Source organism: Gambusia affinis, linkage group LG18 (assembly GCF_019740435.1).
Source record: "Gambusia affinis linkage group LG18, SWU_Gaff_1.0, whole genome shotgun sequence".
Classification (NCBI taxonomy): domain Eukaryota; kingdom Metazoa; phylum Chordata; class Actinopteri; order Cyprinodontiformes; family Poeciliidae; genus Gambusia; species Gambusia affinis.
The window spans coordinates 24676798-24687087 of NC_057885.1; the positions used below are offsets into that span (position 1 = coordinate 24676798).

The window sequence follows — 10290 nt, forward strand, 5'->3', positions numbered from 1 at the left end:
ACTGATTTATATTCAAAAAACTGAGATCTGCTGGGATTCACAGTCAGATGAACTGGGAGGACTGGGATGAAGAACACATCTGTTATTCCAGCAGTTCTTTTCCTCTGAGAAAATTGATCTAAAAATATTTAAAATGAAATATTACAAACCTTGACCTGATGTCCAGAACAGCAGTGAGATCAGAACTGAAATGAAATAAAAAATGTTATTTTAATAAACTTGTCAGCATAAAGTATTAACCAACATCAGATTCTCTACATAAATGTGATTCATTTATAAAGTTCACATTTAAAGTATTTAAAAAACTTCCTGTGCAAATATTTAAATTTACACATTTTTTTCTTGAACATTTTGTCACGTTGTGCGGTGGTGGAGGTGAGGCAGACACTGAGAAACCCAGGTTTGAATGCAAATGAATGAGTTTAATGATAACACGGACAACGGGGAACCGGACGCCAAGTGCAACGAAGACACAGAGACACAGGTGACACTAAATACACATGAGGTAATCAGGGGAGAGACACACCTGGGAACTAATCAAAGGGATAGACAGGACAACACAGAGACTTGGAGACACAGGAAACTCAAAATAACCACAGAAAACAGAAATCCTGACACATTTAATTTTCTATTCTTCCTTTGGAAATATTAAATCAAACTGAACCAAATATTTTGTGGTTTTATTGGTTTACATCTTGTTATTGATCAATATATTTCCTCATAGTTTTCTGTTTTTTGCGTCATAAATTTCTTGTTTAAGGATTTTCCTGCAGTCAGTTTGAGTTTATACTGACATCATTACACTTTTATTGAACCATTTTTATATTAAATATAAAATAAACTGATTTTAATATTGTGACTGTGAATTAACAGAATCTCCAGACCAACTTTTCTTTTCCCCTCATCTCCATATCAGTTATTAAACATTATTTCTGTACTTACAGATCAGACGCTGAGCAGCTGCTTCCTTCATGGCTGCTGACTTTGACTAGACCAATTCACTAGAGGAGAGTTAGAGGAAGAAACAGAGTCCGCCTCTTCCTGTACACATTATGGTTTTAGCGTGTTTCACCGAAAGCAGCTTTGAGGTAGTTTATACTAAACACTAAGTGATATTAAACTATAAATATTAAACATTGAGGGATATGATAGAAAATCTTATATATTTTAGTGGATTATTTCTGGATACTGTTTTTAAACACAGTATAAATTAACACAATGCATCAGGATAATAAATATTTTTAATGAAACTTTAAACCTGCCTCTCTTTGCAGGGTTCATGTCCTGCAGCCATTAGTGAGAGACGGATCCAACCAAACATCTCAGCACAGAGAAAACATTCTGGACTATTGGCTGGTCAGATTAGAGCTGCAGTTTGTTTTCTTCGTATTTGTTGAAACTGTGATCATGATGTAACAGTTTGATAAGAGACAGATAATCTGTGAAACAATCTATGTCCTACAAACAAACAATCAGAGCCAAGAGGCGGGTCTTAGTGCTGTCAATCACTCCCTATGTGTTGCTGCTCATCCCATCACACAGAGTTGTAGTGGTATAGAAATATACATATTTCTACACATGTAGTTTCCAGGTGAGAAGTTCCTATTGGGTAAAGTGGGCGTGGTAAATAAGAAGCTGCTGGTTCATGTCCTCCTCATGCTGCGTGGCTTCTTGCCATAAACAGCAACAAATCGCTAAGTGTGCTGCAGGCTGCTTTGGTTTCCTGGTGGTATGTGTCCTCTGGCCACACCTGGTCTTGATATTTTAACTTGTATTTTCTATGTTCTTTACTAGTTTTTATTTATTTTGTTTACAGCCCTTTTGATTCTTTATATAACTGTTTATTTATTTGGGCTGACATTGTTTTTCTTTTGTTATATTAGGTTCAGGGGTGTCAATTGATCTAAAAATCAATTTAGATCAGGGCTCTCAAACTCCAGTCCTCGAGGGCCGCAGTCCTGCAGTTTTTAGATGAGCCACAGGTACAAAACACTGGAATGAAATGGTTTAATTACCTCCACCTTGTGTTGATCAGTTCTCCAGAGCCTTAATTATTCTATTCAGGTGGTGCAGCAGAGGCACATCTAAAAGTTGGAGGACTGCGGCCCTCGAGGACTGGAGTTTGAGACGCCTGTTGTAGATAAATAGATTTTTTTTTGCTGTTTTATTATTATTTAATAAATATGACAACCCTTCCAGTGGCGGTGTTGGTGCGGTGACGGTGTCTCCCTCTTCTGTGTACCATGGTTCTTGAGTTTGGGTTTTCTCACTGTGTCTGGTGCTTTAAAGGGTTTTTGTTTGCTATGTTTGATGGATGCCGTCCATATAGAGGCCCCTTCTGCTGGTATCCTCTGCTACTGTAGTTTTTTTTTTCTTTTATAAAGAACACAGATTTTTAAAAGAATATTTTTAATCTATTTAGAATGTAATAAATGTTTTTGTACATTTTAAAACTGTCTCAGATGTTTTACATACCTGCATGTTGAACCTGTGTGCCTTACGAAGAAGGTAAAATTCCTTGAGTGAAATTCCCAGGGTGGTGTTGTTGAGAAACTTATTTTTTTGGGTCCAAAACCTGAAATTGCACAATATTCCTGAGTTCCATCTAGTGTTGCCACCGAGGGATGAGCAGCAACACAGAGTGTTCAGACGAAAGTTTCCTAAGCTACAAAGCGTATAATGTAGCTACATCCAGTGTTTGAGTCGCTTACTTTCTCCTGATTAAATTCTTATTGACAATGTCACCGGAGAAAATACGTTACAGATAGTTTGTTCCAAAAGACGCTCATTCGGTTATATTTCTACAAATACAATATGTCAAAGGTCAATTGTAATAAATATGCAGTGATGGTATAGTTACTTTGAAAAAGTAACTGTAATCAGACTACTAATTACTCCTTGAAAAAGTAACTTAGTTATATTACTGACTACTTGATTTGGAAAGTAACTAAGTTACACTAAAAGTAACTTTTTAGTTACTTTCAGCAGCTGCTAACAACAACACTGTGAAAATCACATTGATCTTTGCCAATACTTAATTGTCAGTTTATAATGGTAACATCAACAATGTGTCTCCACTGATAAGGTTGAACTGAAGAGGAGATTGTACAAAAAACAAAAAACGTGAGTAGTTTGTGTGGTCCACTGTTGTCTGGAAAACTCTAAGAAGGATTTTAAAGCCCCCCCAGCCTCCAGGTTCTGCGTTACGGCCCTGCATTTGGTGTCACAGCACACAGAGCTCCTCCTGCAGCTCACAGCTCAGAGGGCTGCACAGATTTGTGACACTTATCGTAATATTAATAATTATAATGGCGTTAAGTTGCCATTATAATTATTGGCAACTACGGGTTCATTCGTGGCTGTTTTCACGTTTATTGCGCTGTTCATATTGGTCTCGATGTTTGCAGTTTTCTGGAGCGCAACGCGAAGCTCGACGTCATTCAGAGGTAAAACATTAACTTGACATTAACAAAGACACAGCGGGACGGATCATCCGGGAAATGATGGACAGGGAGAGACTGAGTAAGACTCTCTTAATGACGGACAAATTCTGGGATTTATTATGAGTCTCTGCTTATTTCCAAACCCAAATGAGCAACTTCACGTTCAAAAACGAGCCCAAAAAAGCGCAACCAGCAACTCAGTAAATCTGCAAGCGACTTTAAAAAAAATGAAGCCCAAAGCCGCTTGTAATAATCGGACTTGGCGACAGAAACTCAAAATAGTTCCAGTTTTTCCACCAACAAAATGCGCATCTCCCTCCATTGTTTACATTTCTGTTGCATAGAGACGTCGGTCACTCGACAAGACGCGTAGAGGAAATACGATTAAATTACAAAAGAAAATAGTAACGCAGTAACGCAAAAATGATTTTGATAAGTAACTGTAGTCTGACTACTGGATTTGAAATAGCAACACGTTATATTACTCGTTACTGAAAAAAGTGGTCCGACGTCAGTAACGCGTTACAAATTAACGCGTTACTGACATCGCTGTAAATATGTCACACTCTAATTAATTAAATTCCAAACCCAAAATATTTTCATACAATTAACTAATCATGAACTTCACTACCAACTTATTGATGTAGCTTATTTATATCTAACTATATTACAATACTTGACAGAATGGCATAACATTGGGACTTATTTTCTGCCCTGGAGCTTCATGCCTCAGACCACCGACCCACATTAGATAGAAATCTATTATTAATAAAATTATGTAATTAGAATGTTACAAAATGAGTCTATAATAACACGATCTTCTGTAAAGTCTTGTAATTACGGTACACAAGTTAACGTAAGAGGTCGAATTGTATTTTTGGAAACATGACCGAGTGAGCGTTCTTAGGAACAAACTATCTTTGACGTACTTTTCTCCGGTAACCTTGTCAACAGTAATTTAGTCAGGAGAAAGTAAGCGGGTCGTGATCATTGATCGTACATTATACACTTCGTAGCTCGGAAATCGTTCGTCTTTGTAAGTATTTATGTTTTAGGAAGACACAGAAATACGTGTGGCTGTTTTTTCTTTGGTTAAAATATAGAGCAGTGTACGTAATTTTTGAGTGTACCGTTAATATTTTCGTATCGGGTGTTCATGTATATTTTCTTCCGTTATATTTCAGTTATAAAAACGTTCTGAGTGTAGTATTGAGATGAAGCTACTGGTCAGTGATGTGTTTTTTCCTTCTGTTGTATTTCAGTTATAAAAACGTTTCGTTGTATTCCGGTTACTAAATAAACGGTGGCGGTAATGCGCTGCTAAAGTGTTTTTACTAAACTGCAAACAAAATCTAAAAATAAAAGAAGCTGCACTAAGCTAGCTCCACCTCCATATTTTCCCGCCTGTGCAGGGCCCTGTAGTTTATTTGATTAATCCTAATTTCTCCACAATTCTAACTGACTGTTGTGTTTTCAGTTAAACTTCAGGTTTTTGGTGTTTCTTGGAGATATTTTCCACTTGGAAACGTAAATCTAAATTTTGGACGGAAAGATCGACGCAACCAGGAAATGGCTTCTTCTCTGATTGCGTCTCTGTTCCTGGTGTCTGTGGTTTTCTGTCAGTTTGTCTCTGCTGCAGGTGAGATTCAGCCGTTACACACCATAGAAACATACATGGAAGCCTCTTTCCTGTTGTAGCTAACGTGACGTAGAGCCGCCATCTTGGACCGGTCGGTCGCTCCACTCAGTGTTATCTGTTTAACAGGCAATTAATTATCAGCGCGTTTAATTAAGAACAACTCGCTAAATTGCAAAAAGACAAAATAATTCAAAAATATTATAGAGAAACAAAGATGATTCAATAATGGTTAATACTGAATAATATATATTACATTATACATATTGATATGTACATGTATATACATGATACATTTGTATCTATGTAGGTTATTTTCCATGTTTTCTAGCCCTCGTGATTCACCAGCTGAGATTCATCCCGTGCAGTGAATCTGTCTCTCCTTAAAGACATTTCCCACTTCTTCACATCATTGTCTCTGGGAAAACTTCCAAATAATAACAGGAGGTTTTTTTTACGTATCTTACGTTTGATAGAGTGAAAGAATTACATATATATTTATAATGACCAGGGTTTCCCCAGCTCAGCCCAGTGGTCAGGGCGCTAAGGCCCTGAATGATGGCCCGGTCCAAGGCCTGCATAAATCTGCTGCGCTGCGCAGAGATTTAACAAACGGGAGATTTAATTTAATGCTGTTAATGTAGCTTTAGTAGCTCTTCCGTTCCGTGTCTGTTGAGTTTTTAACCAAAGGACACAGAAACTATTTTGGTTGGTCCAGTTAATGGGACGAGATTCTCTGATCGGCTGCATGAATTAACTCTGTCTGACTAAGTGGACAAAGCATTTGATATGGTTTGATGCTTCGTAACCAGAAAAATAATACTAAAAATAATGATCAAATAATATAAAACCAGTGTGAACCAGAACGTGAAGCTCCTCACCAGGCTGAACCTGCATGATGAGGTTAGTGCTGGTTATTTAACCACTAACGGTCCAACCAACCGGACCGCAAACATGAACATTATCGGCGCTGTCAGAGCCGGGCGCTGGGCAGCCTGTTGAGATGGAAAAGCCAAACAAAATTCTTTGTCCACAAATATAAATCATTCTCACCTCTCACTCAACCCACCTCTGAAAACGACTACAAGTTATTCCTGCTGTTCACGTAGAGCTGCACAACCAGAGCCAACACAGTGGGGTTTAAACTCTTACCTTGATCAAAAACTCTGCAGAGAAACATAATTCCTCAGGGGGTTGATGTAAATATCCATACTGGTCAGCCTGTGTCCAGTTTGAATGAAAGGAGGAGCGCGATCCACGCTGAGGTAAACTTAGACATCTAGCTGTTGCAGCGTGTGAGGCAACGCGCAGAGGAGCTAGCGGTATGATTGGTCCAGCTTTAAATGCATAAACTATAAACCTATCGTTTAGCTTTTAGGAATAAATCTGCTCCACCTGTGAAATGCTCAGAGCAACAGAGACGCTTGCAGTCCGGCTTAAAAAAACAACAAAAAACCTTTTTTTCCCCTTAAAAACATAAACAAGAAAGGCTTGGCCTGGCGGTGGGGCTAGTAAAGCATGGCGGGCCGCCAGGTCTATAATATACAGGGGAAAACCCTGGTGACATATAAAATGTTTTATTTCTAATGTTGGCTCTTGTGTATTTCCTGCCCCAAGCAGCCAATGAGGGTCTATTCTTTGAACAGATAAGTAACTGTTAGGGAAGCACAAATTTAAAACCTTGGGCCGATGTTGATATCCAATATTAATATTGATGTTATGGCAGCAATTACCAATATTTTACTTGATCAAACTTTTCATTGATTACTTGACTAATAAAATAATGGTTTGCAGCATCCCTAAAAACATCAAACAGCTTCACCACCAACATGTTATCGGTGCTATTTATGATATCAAGCCAGTTTACATCATTAGTTTGATGCTTTGAGGTGTGACCTCTGACCTCTGTGTCGTTCTCTTCCTGCAGATCCGGTCGCAGTCAAAGCTAAAGCTGGAACAGACGTCACTCTGCCCTGTAAAGCTGCTGGGGGCCAAGCTGTTGTCCAGGCAGAGTGGAGCAGACCCGACCAGGCCTCGGCGCCGGTTCTCCTCTACAAGAACAAGAAGGTGGATGACAACCAGCTGGTTGCCTATAAGGGCCGCTCGTCTCTGGTGGACGCAGAGAAAGGAGACCTGTCTCTGGTGCTGAAGAAAGTGGTGGGCAAAGACACCGGAAAGTATGAGTGCCGAGCCGAGCTGGGAGGAGGAGCTGCAGGCGGAGGAGGAGCGACAGGTGGAGGAGGAACAGGAGGAGGAGGAACAGGAGGTGAAGGAGGAACAGGAGGAACAGGAACAGGAGGAGAAGGAGGAACAGGAGAAGCTTCAGGCCTGACAGGCGGCAAAGGAGGAAGCAGCCGCCACAGTGGAACCATTTTGAAAAGTGAACCAATCAGCATCGTTGTTCTGACAGTGGAAGGTCAGTCTGTTTCTGGATCAGAACCGCCCTCTCTACTCCTGCTGAACCCGGGGGTCAAGGGTCACAGCTACCCACCAGCAGTAGGTAACTGGTTGGTGTGATAGCGCCCCCGCCTGGCGTGGAGGGTGTCTAGTCACAGGATCAAACTGGTGTGGGTCAGGAGGACTGGCCTGTTTTTACCAGAACCAGTCCTGATGCTGGTTCTGGTGAACACACTAAAGAAATAAATCTAGTTTTCCTCTTCAGTTAAATCCTAATAAAGCAATCAGCCAGAAATCAGGAGTAGTCAGCATCATGCTGTGGGAACAACAGCTGAGATCAGCAGGGGGCGCAGTCAGTTCACTGTTCAACCACAAACTAACTTCATCCTTCAACCAAACACCAGCTTCTTCCTTCTGTCACCTGGAGACAAACTGACACAGTAAAACCTGGCAGCCCACCAGGCTGATGATACTCTGGTGAAACTCCAACATCTTTTAAACCTGAAATATTCTCTACAAGCTTCTCATTACAGTCAAAACTGAGTCAAAGTAAATTCTGTGAATATTCAGAACAGTAGTGAAGGTTTCTGCTGTACATGATGTGAGCTGATTTAGTGTCTGGAAGTCTCTGTTTCAGAGCTGAATCAGTTCTCTGCTTCGGTCACAACAACACGTCAACGTTTCCAGTGTTTCCAGTGTTTCCAACGTTTCCAGTGTTTCCAGTGTTTCCAGTGTTTCCAGTGTTTGGATGTTAACCTTTCCAGTGTTTCCAACGTTTCCAGTGTTTCCAGTGTTTCCAGTGTTTGGATGTTAACCTGTCCTGTCTGCTGGCTCCTCTCTGCAGGTGGGTCCAGCCACGGAGGAGACGGCCTGAAACCCAACACCGTCCTGCCAGTGGGCCTGCTGGCTCTGCTGGCTCTGGTCGCTGCACTGCAGTGATCTGCTGCTGCAGCTGCAGGTTCATCCTGCAGGGGGCGCCGAGGCTCTGAAATATTAAACGTTAACTTTAATCTCACAGCAGATTCTTCTACGTCTCTAGATTCTCTCTGAGCTTTTATTGCTTCAACACATCTGAATAATCTTAAAGCTTATTCTCAGTTTACACATGAAGGTGATGTTTTAACATTTTAATAGTAGTGGTTTATAATAACGTCCATTCTTATTAGTTTGAATAAAAACAAATAACAGGAGTGAAATAACAGATTTTATTTTATAAGGTAAATGTCTTGGTTCTGTATCAGTAAACATCTAACTGGTCAGAAAACAAGTTGATATCAAACTGTATTTGGAGAGTTTTATCACATTAGAGGAAACATTATATTTAAGTATGGAAGTTAAAAGTATGAAACTCTCCAGGGCTCCTGTAATTAGCTCCAGTTTCTCTCTTCTCTGCAAGAAAAAAAAAATCCCCACATGATTCTGCCACCAACATGTTTCTCAGAGGTGTTGTGTTTAATGTGATGAACGGCTTTTTGTTTTATATATTTTGTGTCTACTCCCATAAAAAGTACGTAAACTGTTTATGACTTTCTTCAGCCGCAATTTTTCTACTAGCTTCTAAAAACAGTTGGTAGTTTTGTATTTTATCTAATTCATCACTATTTGTGTATCTCATCAATCCCAATAAAACTTAATTATTTTAGAAATGGTCTGACTTTAATAAAATCCTGTACTACAAATACAAACTTTCTTCAGCCCAATAGCCAACTGGGCCAGGTAATACATGAGTCATACTCAGTCAATATTTTCTCCATTACACACCAGCGCCATAAATCTTTGGGTTCAAGTTGAATCATTTCTGTAATGTTTTACTTTACATCTTTGACCACTTCATCACTCTATTATTTTTTGAGAACTGTAGTTTTCTTGGCTTCTGTTACTGGTGGGTTCAATGGCAGATGGGGAAATTTAATCTCCTTACAGGGAAAGTAGGTCCAGCAAACTGCCTAAAGAATAATGATTCTAATTTTAATATAGTCAGAATTTATCACAAAAATATCAAAATGTTGCAAAAATCTTGACGGAACATTATTAGTGCATTTTTCAAGGTTTTGTGGCTCAAAATTTTCTCATTCCAGTTTTTGTTTTTATTGGGAAAGAAAAATGTAAGAATAAAACAACTTTTTTTGCCCTACAAATGGACTGTAAATCTGTAATGATTCAGATGCTTCTGAAATCTTTTCCTTTTGAAAGTTTGAACTTCTCAGGTGGGAGGTTGAATGGACACAACTGGTCAGACATTACGTAGTGATGGGTTTGTGTTCATTAACATCCTCATCTGGCAGGTTCCGTCGCTGCCACACTGCTAAAGACATCAAGTTTAAAACTGAGCCATTACAAATTAAACCTACTCCACCTTTACGCTGTCTGTTGCAAGAAAAGGTGTGTGTGTGTGTTTGGGGGGGGTGGAATCAATCTGTTTTCCATCGCATATTTGCAGGTTGAAGTCACACCTGACAGTGCAAAACATTGCAAGTAAATTGCTCAGTTTTATTTTTGATTATGTCGCAAAGGCAATTATAAGATAATCAAGAAAAAGGTCATTTTGGAGTCACTGTTGCCGGTGAGATGTGCTCCATCAGCTCATGGAAGTCACAGAGGCGGGTCTTCTGCTTACCACGGAGCACGGCTCCAACATGTTTCCTGAGCTTGCAAACCTTTCCCCCGATTCACATGAGCTAAGAGTCCAAAGCCACAATATTTAACTGCTAGGTGGCTTTTTAAATGATCTATTTCAGCATAAATGTGTCTTACAGGGTTAGTGTCTGAATTTGAAAGCACTGCTTGAAAATAAATTCAGAGAAAGATGATTCT

At 39.6% G+C, this 10290-nt stretch overlaps 1 protein-coding gene across 1 annotated transcript; it reads left to right on the forward strand.

Moving 5' to 3' along the window:
• The first annotated feature begins 4370 nt into the window (after positions 1-4370).
• On the forward strand, positions 4371-8491 carry LOC122820850 (PE-PGRS family protein PE_PGRS5-like). The gene is made up of 4 exons (XM_044098494.1): positions 4371-4479; positions 4921-5082; positions 7007-7495; positions 8321-8491. The coding sequence occupies exons 2-4, from the start codon at positions 5013-5015 to the stop codon at positions 8413-8415; spliced, it is 654 nt and encodes a 217-aa protein (XP_043954429.1). The 5' UTR covers positions 4371-4479; positions 4921-5012; the 3' UTR covers positions 8416-8491.
• Positions 8492-10290: the final 1799 nt, after the last annotated feature.

What these genes read in the sequence shown, in the direction of transcription:
- LOC122820850 (XM_044098494.1), top strand. Translation starts at nt 5,013, where the DNA reads ATGGCTTCTTCTCTGATTGCGTCTCTGTTCCTGGTGTCTGTGGTTTTC. An exon ending in TCAGTTTGTCTCTGCTGCAG is followed by an intron (nt 5,083 to 7,006) that starts GTGAGATTCAGC and finishes CTCTTCCTGCAG; the next exon opens with ATCCGGTCGCAGTCAAAGCT. An exon ending in CGTTGTTCTGACAGTGGAAG is followed by an intron (nt 7,496 to 8,320) that starts GTCAGTCTGTTT and finishes TCCTCTCTGCAG; the next exon opens with GTGGGTCCAGCCACGGAGGA.